Source organism: Botryllus schlosseri, chromosome 7 (assembly GCF_051294905.1).
Source record: "Botryllus schlosseri isolate E-star chromosome 7, Bs_hap1, whole genome shotgun sequence".
NCBI lineage: Eukaryota > Metazoa > Chordata > Ascidiacea > Stolidobranchia > Styelidae > Botryllus > Botryllus schlosseri.
Genome location: NC_137242.1, coordinates 22,573,069 through 22,589,935, shown reverse-complemented (window position 1 = coordinate 22,589,935; position 16,867 = coordinate 22,573,069). Strand labels below are relative to the sequence as shown.

Sequence of the window (16,867 nt, the reverse complement as noted above, 5' to 3'; positions counted from 1 at the left end):
TAGTTATTTCCTATGTTTGCATTGGCCCGTCAGGTACTAGCGCTGCGCCGCAGTTGTACAGAGGGTACGGCACACACTTCATATTCTCGGTCCGGTGAACGAGATACTCAACATTTAACTGAACAGATTCATTTTGATATGTTCATCAACACATTTCCAATTGCTTTGAGTTGCACCCTAGTTTACTGTGTACCGAACCTCTAGCATTGATTATATTTTTTAACATCTCTGATCCGGGAAAGCTGCATATGCACTTTAAGTCGAAACAGCCAACACGCTAAGCAATAACATGTTAGTGAAATAAACGTTCGCCGCTCTAATGTCTAATCCATCTCGAGTGGATTTGACGGTAGCCGCATTTTGCAGCCGGGCGCTGCTATTTGGTATGACCAATATTTACTTTGCTGTATAGATTTTAGCGATGTCATCGCTTACACAAGTCCAATAAATGTCAGGGTTAATGGAGAATTTAGTTGAAGGAAATGTGTCATGTGTAACCGCTCGGCTCCGAGTCAAGTGTACCTGTTTGATGCTGGTGTGATCAGACTAGATGACCCTCACGGTCTTATCGATCATTCCTATCTAATACCGAATACTGTGCATGCATAGTTTCTGTACCACCACCACTGCCGTGTGTTATGTATTTTGGTTTGATGAAAAATAAAGACTCTCTCTCTCTCCGGAGCCATAATGACTCCGGACTATTTGGTTGAAAGACCAGTCATGCGTAAGGTAGCATGCGGTATTGGGAAAGAGGAAGTGATTGGAGTTAGTCTTTGGTATGTAGCAATGATGAGCATCGGACGGACTCGGATAGCATTCGGACCGGATATTAGACAATTTTTTGGCAGTCGGATAGGATTCGGATATTATCGCAGATTTTTTTTCCGGATATTGTCGGATAGCTGTAACTTTTGATACGGATATTTCCGGATAGTGGTAACCAGATGTGAGATTAGATTACAGGCCCATAGAAAGAAGTCATCGATTCTATAACCAAATACAGACAGCTGACACCTTGCGATATGAATGGTAGCAGTCTAAAAATGTCTGTCAAGAGTCCAAGAAAATACAAATAAACTATCGCCACTAACATTCAAGAGTAGACAATACTATACGGTCGGCCATGTTATCACTTTTATTTGCTAATATACATCAAGTATACCATACTTGCCAGTTTAACGATATATAACATGTGAACTGATAAAAGATGGTATGATTAGACATGAGCTCTCCTGACATAGTTATCATCAGTACAGTATTCTCGCAGAGCAGTTTCTGAAGTTCACAAAATTGAAGGTTTAGTTTCAACATCGGTCGCAGAACTGCATTTGCTTTCCACCTATACATGTAGTTTTTGAACCCATAGCTGACGAATGTCGCAATAGGGCATACAATCTCCATAATCCTCAAAGTAGTTGTTGCGGCAGTCTTCTGTAGATAAATATAAGACAAATCCATCTTTGCGTACTTTGTTGCATGACTGATTTTCATGCTACCACAGTAGTTGTATGATACCCTTTCAATCAGCACTATACAGCGGTGCTTGTGCTATGGCACAATCTTTAGCTACCATGAGTCTTCCGGCAGTTCATGATCATAACGGAATATATCCCGATGACGTTCAACAATGTAATAACTATATTTTGTGAGAAGGTATTCCCAGTGTGGACTTGGACTTTGCGTCAGCTTGGCACGTCGAGTTAACAGCTACCGTACCCACACACTTGTAGCCCGACCAATCAAATAAGAATATCCATACAAACATATACAAGTAACTTTCTGCAGTCAGAAAATTATATAGAAAGTTATATAAAAAGATATGTATACACAGATAAAACGTATAATTATTATAACGATGCCTCGACTATACAGTAGCCTATCGTCCTCTTTGAAATCATTCAAGATACATGCATACCTTACTAAGGTAAACTAATAACATATAACAAGGCTATGTAATCCAGAATTCCTATATACAGTTACAACGAAACCCAAACCTATTCAACTCCTGCTTACACTTCCCTCCCTTCAGCAGCTATATTTTCTCCAATATGATTGACGGAATCAATCATCTAGAACCACTGAGCCATATAAACCAAAGCTGTTAGTTTTTTTTTCAACCAATGGTCTGTTCATGTAAATTTGATTTCAGTTTAAGAATTGTGACAAAAAAACTTTGGCGTTATTATGGTGCTTTTCTATATGAGTTGAACGAGAGACCATGTAAACAGTTTGAAAGTCAACACCAAGGAGTGGTGATCAGTGCGTTAGGGATGCGTCATTTCTCTTGAGTGGAGCTCCATCAACTGTTCGAAGTGTACTCTGTACCGTACAGTTTACGTTACATTATTTGAAGACCTCGAATGTTGTCAAACTGCTCATGCTGTCTGAGTTTCGTTTCTCCGTAATAATGGATCAATGAGGAAAGTCGACGTCTTGAGAGATAGCACAGCAAGAGTGAAGTATGGAGAGATTTCATCCTGATTTACGGGACACTGCCTCTACGAAATAATTGCTATGTTCAAGTGAAACACCACAACTTTTCAAGTGGTCCAATGCACCTTACAAATCATATCCGAAAGGCCAAGGATACAGCACAGTTGGAGATAAGTTTCTTCTCTTCCAACATACAAGTCTGCAAGACAACTACTGACCTGCAATTGGTCACTGCAGAGGAAATTTGGGCACCTATTGAGGGACAGCGTCGTGCTCAAAACTTTGAACTGATTGACCAAAGGTATTATAAGCATCAGCAAGTTTCTACTGAACAGGCCTTCACACATTCCAGCATTTGTGGGCAAAATGCGGATTATCAGCATCCAATATTGACCATCTGAGATTGTAAAATTCCATGGTTACAACTTGCTACTATCACTTCTTGATATTGGGTAATATGGTTAAATGCCTGATTGTTATATATGGCCATGGCCTAATAATCTGTCATTTTTAATTTTCTTTTGATCCGAGATACCACTTTCATTTGCACACTTAATTTAAATTATTAGCGTTGTTTCTTCGCGTTAACGTTCCTATAATTAAAATTCCAAGTTTTGTTCTGTTTGTTTTTCTCACTGAGCTATATAAACACTGGAGTGCGCAACTTACCGTGACGGCGGAGAAAATTGAAAAACAGCTCTGGCTACCTACTTGCGCACTGGTGCTTATGGTGAGCTAGTGGGATTTTCCGTGTTTTTACGCTTTTCGAGGGGTTTTCGTCTGGAATAAGTATGTTTTATCACAAAACTAACACAGACCATATTAATGAACTATAGTATACCCTTTCTAATAGGTATGTCAGCCTTGAATGACGCCATGGATTGCATTTGCGACTTCCGTATCCATAGATGGATCTAAAACGGCGAAGACTCGTGTGTAACTTCAATGGATACTGCATTGCAACGACATTCCGACGCGAATATTTCAACGATTAGCTTCTGACTACATCAAACTCAACGTGAAGCAGTCTTGAGTAGCAGTGATGCTAATCGCCTTCGGTGATGTTTACTTGCGAGTGCAGGAACACATCAAGTTTGCTCTCGATGTCTCAAAGAAGTTATCTAAACCTAAACTGCTTCTGCCCTGCCCTGTCCATGATTTTGCCATGGTTATTAAACTGTAATTGCACTATGACTATACGGTTCTATGCACCAGAAATATATCAACGAGATCATTGTGATATATGGTATTCTTATTTTAGCGATCCACATAGAAAGAGTATGGTTCAACTGGGCAATTCATAAATAGTTTTCAACGTTGCCGGAAATATGCCAGTCTTTTGTGACACCGCAACAAAGAAGGATAATTAGTTTCTTGCAGATTGAGATGACCAAATAGGCTTGTCATTGAATACGGTACACTGTAAAACCAAAATATCAGAAACAGAACAACAAAACTAATTCATGTAATTGCTTGAGTGTCAGGAATGCTGAACACTTGCATGTAAAACAGAACTAGCCAAGAAAGAAACATGTTGACATTGATGCTACTGAAATAATGAAATAATTCCTGGTGGAGTTGATATAGTTGCCGATTGTCAACATTGAAATCTTTTGGGTGAAATCTGGCTTTAGGGTTGTATCGGGGAAGACACACTGGGTATACGAGGTTTTAAGATTTTTATGGTAGAACTATTAAAATATATGGAACTAGTTCTGTACAATAGTATTTTCTTTTGGCGATTTTTAGCTACATGTATGTATGTATAATTAATAGGGCTGACCAAATTGAAACTTGACCAAATTTTGACCTAACGTATGCAAATTAGGTGTTTTCCCACATAATGTTAAAATTGTACCACTCAATCTTCATTTCCGGCTGGAACTGACTGTCATAACGACGCAGTTTGGCCTGAAAAAACCGTTTTTGGCTAAGAAACAGGCAACTTTTTACATGAAAAAAACAATATTTTAACGAAATCTGGCCCTATGAAGAATTCCAGTGGTTACAATATGTATTATGGTAGAAATAATTAAAAGATGTTGTAGTACAACGAGAGATACTTCCCTACATTCTTGGGTAGAAAGTGCATGTCCTTACTAAGAAGCTTGCCAAAGACGTTTAACAGCAGCAGTTGTTGGCTGACAACACTCAAGTTGTGCGTACACTGCTGGTGACTCACCGTGTTGTTTTATTCTGACAATGTTGTCTACATCACAATTTTTCATCGTGCGCTTCTTAATGTAAGAATGATGCAATGTCCAAGAAGTCTTTCTTCAGTTAGGATATTGCGGTACGTTGACCATAACACCATGTCTACCTATTTGTTTTATTTGACCGTTTACGATTCACAATGAGCAGACAATTAGCCGTTTACAACGGTAGGCCTATAAAATAGGCTACAAGCTGTAAAATATCAAATGATAAGTACACCGACAGTGCAAAATCTCAATACAAACGAAATGCAGACGTCGAAAAAATTTTGACTTGATGGAAAATTTTGACAAATTTTGACCTAACGCTACAATTTTGACATGTCAAAAAAAACGCCCTAATAATTATACATAAATGATTTCCGTAGAAATTCCACCCCCTATTTAAGTGAGGGTCTCGAAACGATTTCATTGGGTCCGTGACAGCTTTTCGACCAAATTGCTACTAAGCACGGAAAAGTCAGGCCGCTGGTGAAAATAAATCAAAAATCGTCAGATTATATTTTCATCTGAACAAGACACACACAGATAGGAGCATGCCGAACGACCAGTTGCAGTTTCTCAAACTGGCATCCACCTTGGCCTAGTGCTCGTCGTCACAGTTCCTTTCGGTGTTAGTCTCTATTCCGCAGCTCTTTCTTGCTCATTCCATTGTTTCAGAGCTCTTTCCATTCTTTGGACTTTGGAGCAGATCCTTTAATATTTTGAGGGCTTCCAATTTTCTCTCTTGATGTCTCTAATCCATTCGTTCTTTAGAGCATCATTGCTTCCAAGGGAAACTGAACACATACCATAGTAATAATCAGGTGTTCTTAAGCATTCCTTCAGCTGCAAACTAATGCATAATACAATCGTCTGTTCATGTATCTGTAAATAGAAAATTTTTCAAAGTGTCAAGCTGGCTTCAAGCAAGTGTTAGATGAAAAATTTTCTCCCTTATAAATGCTAAAATTTCACAGATAAAAAGTAAGTGGATATCGCCGCTTACACTGCATTTCCTCATCCTCGCTACAACTCCTCACAAACTCGATACTGCCTTCAAACGTTTTGTACAGCCATAAGCTTATAAGCACAGCACACCTGACCGACTGATCCCCCCCCCTCGACATTATCTTGGAATCACCTGTACATGGATGTGAAAATGCATATGGATGAAAAATTTAAAAGGATCACCCAGTGATCAGTGATATTAGTTCAGAGTTGTGAATCTTACTTCTACAGCTAACTGCTGTTTTGCCATCTGAGTTATCTCCTGTTTCTATCGTACTTCTTAATCTATTCCCAGAATTCCCGATGTTATAATCTGTAAGTTATAGGAATAAATGGTTTAGTATAAACGCAATTTCAAAAGATGGACGGCTGATAACTAACAGTACCTGATTATTAGTCCGTTTTATGAAGGTACAATGCGTAAACCCATAAGCGCCCAGGTAAAATTTCCGACGACTAGGTAGCCAAGGAGACAAAATGGCTACGCTTCAATTGTCTCCGCTGGAGACAACATTGGGAATACGAGATGCGCACCGCTTGGTTTTTCTTCATTCCATAGATACAATTCGAGATCTTTTAGTGCAGAACTGTATCTAAGCTCAGCTGTACAATTGATATTCTGCGATATCATTATTCGATAAGGATTTTTCGGATTCTTGTACGAGATTTTCGGATAAAGTCGGATAGTTGGATGAGATTCTTCGGAGTCGGACGGATAGTTCCGCAGACACAAAAACTGTCGGACGGATTCGGATTCTCAAAAATCAACATCCGCTCATCACTGGTATGTAGTTGGGCTTGGGTTTTGTATGGAGTTGGGTTTTTGTATGGAGTATCGTTGTGTGGAGTTGATACTGTGTTAAGTCTTGGATTGGATTGGAAGTATTGATGTGTTTATTGTGCCTGCCTTCGTTGTAATATATCCGTCGAATCTGCAATGTGTCTCTGGATCCAGTCGAACGTGAAGTAATTTAGCCGCATTCAGTTAGATAGCGAGGACTACGTCAGAACGGCTACAAATGGCGAGCACGCAGCCTGATGCTGGATCCGGTATAGGGATGCCGCTTGCAGTAGGAGACGGATGCGGTGGACTTGAAGCAAGACGGTTATTGAAGAGGAAAGAAGAAGTTGCACTTGCACGGTTTTTTAACAAGTTAGCAAAAGGAATGCTTGGGAAGGAATCACGACAAATTGTGAAGTTATTGGACACTCGTGCTGTTGGGAAAATGGTTAACGTGGCACGTGGTGGCTTGGAACATGTGTCGGTATGCTCGTCTGTTGGAAACTCTGTTGTTGATGTGACCGTGGAAGAGGAGGATTTTGAAAAACCCCATATAGAGGAACGTTCATGATATGTTGGCATGTGAGAGTACAATGGATTCGGTTTCTGAAGAGACTATTACTGCGCCGGTTGTTGAAGATATTGGATCAGGGATGGTAGTCATGGTACCGTTGAAGTCGTGTGACGAGACAAATGATGATGATGGTCATGGTGAAGAAAGAGCTGTGATGGAGGAACAATTGGCTGAGGATTGTGGAGGTGAAAGTGCTACAGTGGCTTCGTCAATTGTAAACAAGGGCTTGGTTGTTCGAGAAGTAAATGTATCGGAGTTACTTGGTACTTTGAAGTCGCTGGTGGACTGTGAGCTGGCCATTGAACGTGTCAACGTGAATATAAAGGAGCCCTCGCACCGTAAAACTTTTACTTTGAGAGAAGTTTGAATGAGATGGTGGTACATTGGGATTTGACAGCGGACTTGGAATATGCCCTTGATGTTGAGATGTTAGAACTGTGATATTGATTTTATAGTGAACTGACCCTGCTATTGTTTATGGGTATTGATACCTCGTGTTTGGATTCTGATGTTGGCTTGGTTTCGTGCACGTTGTTATGTTCTGGGGAGCTGTCTGTGGCAAATGGTTTCTTTTACGTTGCTGGTGGATTGTGTCTGTTATTTTTTTATTATTGACAGTGAAGTGAACTTTTGGAGATATTGTGGTGGCCTTCTATGCGTTGTTGGTGGATATTGTGATTTTTTGTATTATTGACGGTTGTAGGACGTTGTAACTGGTTTTGCATATCATATTTCTTTGTACATATTGTTGCCAATTTTTATACTCATTTTTTGTTTGTTTTCTTTCTGCTCCTTCTTGTCGCTTGTGAGTGATCTTTGCTACTAGATCACTCAACTTGGGAACGGGGATGTGTAACCGCTCGGCTGCGGAGCCATAATGACTCCGGACGATTTGGTTGAAAGACCAGTCATGCGTAAGGTAGCATGCGGTATTGGGAAAGGGGAAGTGATTGGAGTTAGTCTTTGGTATGTAGTTGGGCTTGGGTTTTGTATGGAGTTGGGTTTTTGTATGGAGTATCGTTGTGTGGAGTTGTTACTGTGTTAAGTCTTGGATTGGATTGGAAGTATTGATGTGTTTATTGTGCCTGCCTTCGTTGTAATATATCCGTCGAATCTGCAATGTGTCTCTGGATCCAGTCGAACCTTATATAATTTAGCCGCATTCAGTTAGATAGCGAGGACTACGACAGAACGGCTACACATGTATGTTTGAAACAGAGTTATCATATTTGATACGATGTATGTAGCAACCAGAGTTGGATCAATTGTAATTAGTAATTGAGCTACATTTGTTCACGTAGTTGTAATTGTAATTGTAGCATTTCTATTTTGTGTGATTGTAATTCGATGAAAATTTTGCTCAATTTCAATTACATTGTTATGGAAACCTGACAATCACAACATAAAATAATCAATCAATTAATCATTTATTCGTCACACCAGTGAAAATCCGATACGGACCAGGATGACGACGAGTGGCCTTAAGGCCTTGGTACACAGTCGCCACCTGTAATAATCAGCCTATTTACATTGGTGTTCTATGCGTGCCGCGTTATAAGAAGATAATTCAGCCATGCTAAACTGTTTCCCATACTTCAGTAGCAACGGAAAACTTAATTGTGAATTACATTATAGGCTAAACCAGTGGTTCTCAAATTGGGGGGCGTGCCCCCCTTGGGCGGCGTGAAAGCATCTAAAGCGGAGCGCGAAGCTCCGGTAAACTGAAATTTTTTTCCGCGCTTGGCGCGATTCACCTCTATTTTATAGCTATTGCTATGTGTATAGTCCGATTTTCACATTGGAGAATTCTTTCATCAACAGTCATAACCTTCGATACCATCAAACTATCTGTAAGAATGGGTAACACTCTGGTTTGATTGTATGATATGACGATAAGCGGGGCACGAAATATTGCACTGTCATAAAGGAGGCGTGTCTAAAAAAGTTATAGAATCAGTGGGCTAAACTAAATCTTAATATTTAAAAAATGAATGAACAGCAATTAAACTCTTCTGAAACCTGTGCTGAACCATTTCCTACACCACGGTCAGAGTTTTATTTTTAAATCACTGACCAGTACCGTGGCTTGCTGCAACAATTGCAAAAAGAAATTCAAGTTTCCAACCAAGGCTTGATCAAACTTGGTCACACATTTGTTGAGATGTTATCCCAATCTTACCTCCAATCATGGCCAAATTTACTGGAGCCAGAAATATTCCCACCCTAATGTTCATCAAATGCAATCTAACAGTTTCCGAGCAAGTGAAAATGTAAATGCGAACCAAAATGTTGTAATTCATAGTTATCAGGAGGTTCTTTCCTTTTGCATTTATTTTAATTTTACACATCTTATCAGTATCATCCTTATTGTTGACGCCCTACCAATTACATTTCATTATCCTCACTCAGCTCTGAGTAGCCTAATCGTTTGATTACATTTCATGGACTGTCCTGTAGCCTATTCGCTGTTAGTCGCTCTAACTTTTGGTTGTTAACAGTAGCTTGAAAATTTTTTCTGTGTTTGTAGTGTTCAGTATTCATGATTAGGAATAGTTCGAAAACGTTCAAGTCCTATTCGCTGTTAGTCGCTCAAACTTTTGGTTGTTAACAGTAGCTTGAAAATTTTTTCTGTGTTTGTAGTGTTCAGTATTCATGATTAGGAATAGTTCGAAAACGTTCAAGTTTTTTTTAAATTAAAGGGTATTCTACGTATCATGAATGAAACATGAATAGCTTGAGATTTTTGCTAATTACGTCGCTACGGTTGTCAAAGAACACCTCTCTACCGAATCAATAACATGTTTTAACAGTAATAGTAATTGTGATGTAATTGAAACATGCAAGGGGGTAATTGTATTGTAATTGAACTGAATTATTGTAATTGATCCAACTCTGGTAGCAACCATACCTTTTACATATATATCAGTCCATACTAGGGATGGTGGGAAGGTTCCGTATGCGAATGTTGATAATTTTGAGCGGTGGTTCTCAAACTGGGGGGCGCGCCTCCCTTGGAGCGTGGAAGCATCTGACGGAGGCACGAAGTTGCAGTTAGATGAAAAAGATATACCTCAACCTTATGGGTTTGGGTATTGCTCTCTCTCTTTCTTCCTTCCTCTCTCTCTCTCTCTCTCTCTCTTGTCCAAATTTCATATTTGAGAATTACCCGATCAATGTCGACTCCAGAATTCCTTTAGCAGGTGTTGCGCCTCACACTGGTAGGACTTAGTCACCCTTCACCAAGCGGTTTTCTTCAGGAATAAAAATTTGAAAAGGTGACACAAAGTGTCATGCCAAAACTTGGTCAACGTGAGCAAATTTAAAGAAATGGCTGTTGTGTCCTTTCCTGAACCAAACCGCATGTTTTCTAATACTTAATAGACGAAGCAATCATGATTTGACCATAGTGTCCTATATGGTGTCGACACCGGCAAATCTCACGCCTCAGTGAAATTGTATGACGTCACAATTTCCATTTGGCTACAGGCAATTTGACGGTTATTTTTGACCGGCTTGCCGAGCATTAAATTTGGTAAAACGGGTATCAATCGAAAGCTGACTCTGCACTGATTACGAAAATATATATTTTATTCCGCTCGTGGCCCTGGAACCCCCACAATCAGTCTCGATTTTTGTTGTTTGTTATGGAGATTGGCATTGGGACGCAACAACGCTGTCTGGCGAAACGAGAGAGTAGCTCAAGAGAAAAAGAGCTACATGTACACATTGTAGGTACCGATATCGATTTACCGTAATGCATACCGCTGCAGTTCATTCTGGTGTGCTTGAGCTTGACACATGTGCATTTAGAGATAAATGAAAGTAAAAAGATCACTTTTCGTATTTCCCCGAAATTCATCAAGGTAATCACGTACCCCAGGACCCCAGGTTGGGAAACACTGGCTTAAAGGAAAGAGATTCAACACGTAAGTGTCAGAGAAACCCAGGGTTGTAATGACTCGAGTCATGACTCGACTCGACTCCGACTCGAGTCACGAATTTTTGGTGACTCGACTTGATTCGAGTCATTTTTTCAAATGCGTAAATAACTCGACTCGAGTCAATTTTTGTATTGACTCGACTTGTACTCGAGTCATTCATTGTGCATGATTCGAACTTTGTAACTTTGAAGAATAATAAAGTCACCACATCATAGGTAATTCGGCAATCAATCCTGATATTTGGAAAATAGGGCCAGAAACTACTGAGACTTGGAAAAATTAGTAAATTATGAATGCGAGCCATTGTATATCACTCGAGCAGAGTTGAAAAAATGGGTTGAACCGGATTGAACTGAATACTGAAAAGTAAACACAATGACGTGGACTCGGACTCGAGTCAAAACACTACGACTCGGACTCGAAGGTCAACTAGCTGACTTGGACTCTGACTTAACACGGTGATGAATTGAAAATGACTCGACTTGACTCGAGTCAAAACTATAATTTTAAGTGAGATTGACTTGTGACTCGGAATCTTGGAGAAACCTTGCGAGATCATCAAGCTCTAGTGATGTTTTTCGAATTACATTTGATAATTCACGTTATGCCTGTTGTGAATAATAAAATTAATTTTTAAAATTAAAATTAAATTAAGGGCGTGGGAAGAGTTAGTCAAGTATGGAATAAGGAAATGCACAGTCCCATACCATACCATAGTGTGTGCTGCGTTCAAGACGTTTGATATGAAATCTTTGGCAGCAAATGTCTTATTTAGTTGAAGTTTCCTTTCTTAGCTTTTGAGTTGCATACTTTTGCCGTAATTACGTATTGGTTTATTATGATTTTGACACACCGGTGTGTCAAATGTTATTTAAATTTCACCATTGAAAAAGGTCGAGCGCCTCCATGTCAGGGTTACCATATTTTGCAATCGTAGGATTACCATATTTTGGAATCGGAAAAGGCGGACACTTTTTCAAAATTTTCATACTTGGAATACCGAAGGAAAATCTTGAAAGATGGTAAATTTTTCCCACTTCGTGGTCGGTTGACTAAAAAGAAAAAAAGAAAAAAAAGGTCAACTTTCTCGCTTGGCGCCCAAATTACTGATTTTTCCTTCACTTTATCAGGTGGCTGACTAAAAAAAGGTCAACTTTCGCTCTGCTCCCGAAATACCCGCCTGAGCGTTAGATCAGTGCTATTTTATGGTATCGCGGTAGAGTTTTGCCCTGTGTTAAACCAAAGTTCTCAAAAAAGAGGACTAAATCTCAAAAAGGAGGACATTTAGGCGTCCTCGGAGTACATTTTCAAAAATCCTCCTGAAGGAGGACGTATGGTAACCCTACTCCAGTGTTGGGATCAAGTCACTACCTTCGAGTCACGAGTCATTTCGAGTCATTGCACATTTTGACTCGAGTCAAGTCAAGTCAATCGATTTTCAAAAGTGAATCGAGTCAAGTCAAGTCACTCGATTTTCGGAGGTGATTCGAGTCAAGTCGAGTCAAGCCAAGTCAAGTCACGAGTCAAGTCACAATTCAAGTCAAGTTGCCTTTTCGAGGCATGAGGCATGATTACGTCACTGCATTTTGCTAGCTATCTGAAATACAAAGTGAGTGGTCATTGATTTTGAAGCAATGAACGAATATAGAGTTTAATATACATGCAATAAGGCGCTATTTCGCTCACATATAGTAGAACTGCTAAACTACGTAAGTGATTGCATAGCCTCAGTTTATATAGTTACCAGCCAAAATAAAGAATACAGAAACGAATTGATAAGAGGCAATATAGTGACCATTTACAAATTGATATGATACAATTCGAGCCTGCGCCAATGGTTGAGGACTATGTAAACTATATTCGAATTCAATTTCAATAAAACAAAGAGGTTTGGTTAAGGTAAGAACAGAGATATACATTTTGCTATTAAATTACTATACTATACTAGTTTACGACAACGTAAGCTTCGATCACTCCGTTTGAGGTCAATTTATTTGTGAGAGAACAATGGAGGCTCAGTGAAACGCACGATCATTGAATGATTGGTCGCTCTCACGGGTTACACCAGCGTTTCGCGAACAATCCGACCATATGCAAAACGGTGGTTTTTATCGACACCAATTACTTTATGACTTGAAATTGACTAGTGAATTTTGCTCCGAGTCACGAGTCAATCCACATTTCTGATACGCCGAGTCAAGTCAAGTCAAGTCATTTTAGCAAAGTGACTCGAGTCAAGTCAAGTCATACGAAAAAGGTGACTCGAGTCTGACTCGAGTCAAGTCATGACTCGAGTCATCCCAACACTGCCCTACTCTATGTTAAACGGCACCGTCGCAACACCAATGAAATCAAGCATGATCTGCATGGTTTCTAAGTGTCTGAGGTTTATCCGCGCTTCTCAACGCCGACCTCACTGCATAAGCGGTGTAAAAGCCCTGACGGATGTAGGAAGCCCCATTTTTGACTGCGACAAGCGTAGCCTTTGCAGCTCGATGTAGTGCAAGAGAATACGTAATGGGTAGTCGTTTATGCATTTTAAATTACCTACGTTGGATCCCTCATTAAAAGTTTGGTAACGCGTGATCTGGGTGATCTCTCCCACTTCCCTCTGTCTCAAGTCAACAATTGCCATTTTCCATTCCTGATAATCTCTCGCTTTGGTCGCAGCCGTGCGTTGTATGTAGTATTTCATTAAAACAATCATTTTAAAACAATCATGTTTAAAACATGACCTTTGCTTTATAGTTTTTTGTGTTCTTTAGTCATGATTTCCTACTGACAAAGAATAACATTTTTGTATAGTTCCCCCCTCCTAAGTGAAGATACTGTCCACACGAGTGAAGTGTCTCATGGTCTTCATGGACGTCGATTTCCTTTGGTGTACGTCTTAAGGTTCATCGATTTCATCAATAATTTCACCAGATTCTATCCCCATCAGCAATTTGGTGGTTTGGACGCGGCTGTCACGTATGGTTTCCATTTCCGTCGACCACAACGAGCAGTACCAGATTTGTCTTCTATTATGTCCAACTTCTGCGCTATAGTTGCTAATCTACCAATTCCACCATTCCCAGCACGGTTTCCGGCCAATACCGAGAATGCTATTACCTAGAATGCTATTACCGAGAAGGACAATACCGAGAATGGACATCACCGAGAATGCAATATATGCAATGCAGGCATGTTATGCATGTGAACAGGTCGTGTGTGTGAATCACGACGTTGCCACATTCGGTATCGATTCTCAGGTATAAATTTCTCGACAGTTCCCGTTACATTCAGCTAGATTCTTGGCATTGGCCATTCTCGGTAATGTCCATTCTCGGTAATGTCCGTTCTCGGTAATGTCCATTCTCAGTAAAGTCCGTTCTCGGTAATGTCCATTCTCGGTAATAGCATTCTCGGTAATGTCCATCTCAGTAATAGCATTCTCGGTAATAGTATGGAACCTCCCAGCACAACCCTATAAACTAGGCTTACCATACGTCCTCTTTTAAGAGGATTTGTCCTCTTTTTTGGCTTTTTTGAAAGTGTCCTCGGAGGACGCCCTTTTGTCCTCTTTTTTGAGATTTTGTCCTCTTTCTTGAAAATTTAGGTCAGATTTAGAGCAAATTGCGAGTGAAATGCCGCAAATTAGTACAGAACTGAAGCTCCGGCGTGTATTTCGGAGTGAAAAACGGTGACTTTAGGTCTGAGCGAAAAGATGATTTCTTTTTTTTTTTTTTTTTTTTTAGTCATCCACCTGGCAATGTGGAGAGAAAAACGGTATTTTGAGCTCTGAGCGGGAAAGATGAACTTTTTTTTTTTTTTAGTCAACCGATCACAAAGTGGGAAAAATTAACCGGTTTTTGAGAATTCTAGTCCGGTTTTGCAAGTTGCAAATTTCTGAAAAAGTGTCCTCTTTTTAGATTTCCAAAATATGGTAAGCCTACTATAAACTTCCAAAGTCTTCCAAATCTGTACACACGGCATCATGTTCTGGAGGGGTGGTCACGAAAGAATGGATATATTGAAACGTTCTCATACGGTCTGCCGCCTCGTTGCGATTTCATTATTTTCTTTGTATTTTCTTTCTATTTTCTTTCACTTATATATATATTTATTTGTCCACAAACGAACATTTAAACTAATTATGAAATATTTTATTCGTGATATTATTGCTCAATGGTTAAGCAAATAAACCAATAGACGGGCAATTACCCGAAAGTGATTCTACGGAAATTACTGTACTCTGGATTTGTATAACACCTTGAAGTCGGACATGGGCTTTTCACACGTCATTTTGTGATACGGCAGTTTAGCCATTTTCGCTTTCCAGGCCACTAATTTTGGATATTGGGAGTAATCGTTGAAGTCAACCAATGCCAGCATGCCTTCGGTGATGTAAACGAAGAAATCTGAAAGATATATACGCACTTCTAATCAAATATATTTTCACGTATGGAGCGTCGAATAGAACCGCTGGTCTACAAACACCAATTTCTGACACCGCATATTTATTGCAGGGTATTTGCATCCTACATACGCACCTGCTATGGTGAGATGGTCTGCTGCTACGTATTCGGATTCGGTCAACAGTTTCTCAATGAGACGCAGAGCCTCGTGAGCTTTGCCAATTTCTTCCGTTCTTGTCTTACCGCCGCGTCGGCATACTTCTACTGTATTCTTAATGATCGAAGCAAGTAAGTATGCGAGGAGCTACAATATATTAAAGTTTTAATGTTGCCTCTCTATAATAAAAGACGCTAATAATAAATACAATCGGCCTGGTGCAAATGACCGACAAACACCATGAATAGAACAAACAAACAAATAGGGTATATTTATTGGGACTATAGCAGGGCCACTCCACTATATTTAACAAAATTCCTGTTTAACATTTGCTTAAATCCGCCATAACGCTCTTAAATAATGTCACACAAATGTTTCACAGTATGAAATAAATATATCCAAAATTTGATATTAGTATTAGTGGTCTTAGTAAAAGCAGTAAGGAAATGTTTTTATTGTTCTGTTTGTTACAGCTGGTGGGAGAATTAGAATTTTTTCTTGCTAGTTCTTTAAATCGTGGCTGTAAGTTGGCGAGAGCGAGTCGAAAGCAGTGGTGAAGGTGTGACTTATATTCTTTATAAAGTTCATATTCGATTACGCAGATTCGCTGCACTTTGTTTTTGACTCATCCCCCAGCATTACTTATACTTCAGCTTCAGTACGAACAATGACTGTAATTTGATCACCTCTGTTGGTGGATATTTTTTATAATTATACCCCGACAGTACACTGAAGTTTGCTATTAAATATTTTCTAAAATTGTGGAAAACAGACATTCGCTGAGTTCAAGCTGTAACAAAACACCAAAGTCAACATACACAAAAAAATCCCTTTCGTGCAACATAAATTTAGAATCATGTCTCGATCCGGATCCAAACCTGCTTCGGAAAAAACTTGAGGTATCATCATTTGTGTTCGTTCCATGCCCACGGCTGCAAATCTATTTATTTTGCAGTTTCTGCACCTACCATGTATGTACCAATAATTTTGGTTGTCATTGCTTCCGACATGTACAGGACCATATCAACCCTGGCCCTCTTCTTGGGTTCTTTCGGATAAAGCTCTGACTTCCCGACCTGGTCCCCGTATATCAGGGGTCGGCAACCTTTTGCTAGTCACGGGCCAGACATCGATTGTACAACTCTTTGGCGGGCCGGAATTTTCATTTTTACTATAATTCACAATCACTTTAGGGGGGTCGCCAACTTAAAATAGTCTAGGGTCACTTTCCTAACTTGATAGACGCCGCGGGCCGCACGATTTTAATGTCAACACCTAATATTTGGCATCTGATGAGCTATTAGCTAAGGTGAAAAGGCATTACATCAATGTAACGCGTTGTTGTCTACACGTGTGGTAAAAATATTGTTAAAAAGAA

At 39.7% G+C, this 16,867-nt stretch overlaps 2 protein-coding genes and 1 long non-coding RNA gene across 3 annotated transcripts in view; 1 reads left to right on the top strand and 2 right to left on the bottom strand.

The window, feature by feature from the left end:
* Positions 1-16,867, bottom strand: part of LOC145442902 (glutathione S-transferase 4-like) — a 39,851-nt gene that overhangs the window by 22,961 nt on the left and 23 nt on the right. The window lies entirely within an intron of this gene.
* On the top strand, positions 176-8,114 carry LOC145442974 (uncharacterized). Its single transcript, XR_013916228.1, has 2 exons — positions 176-3,225; positions 3,290-8,114. It is a non-coding gene; the product is annotated as an uncharacterized LOC145442974 (long non-coding RNA).
* On the bottom strand, positions 15,059-16,866 carry LOC145442931 (uncharacterized). Its single transcript, XM_080320981.1, has 3 exons — positions 16,458-16,866; positions 15,468-15,603; positions 15,059-15,335 (listed from the first exon to the last, which is right to left on the bottom strand). Exons 1-3 carry the CDS (start codon positions 16,509-16,511, stop codon positions 15,160-15,162), a joined length of 366 nt encoding a protein of 121 aa, XP_080177107.1. The 5' UTR covers positions 16,512-16,866; the 3' UTR covers positions 15,059-15,159.

Bases quoted from the DNA above. Each gene is read 5' to 3' on its own strand.
- LOC145442931 (XM_080320981.1), bottom strand. From the start codon at position 16,511: ATGGTCCTGTACATGTCGGAAGCAATGACAACCAAAATTATTGGTACA. The intron at 15,604-16,457 runs GTAGGTGCAGAA...TCGATCATTAAG, and splicing joins AAATTATTGGTACATACATG to AATACAGTAGAAGTATGCCG. The intron at 15,336-15,467 runs GTGCGTATGTAG...TATATCTTTCAG, and splicing joins AGACCATCTCACCATAGCAG to ATTTCTTCGTTTACATCACC.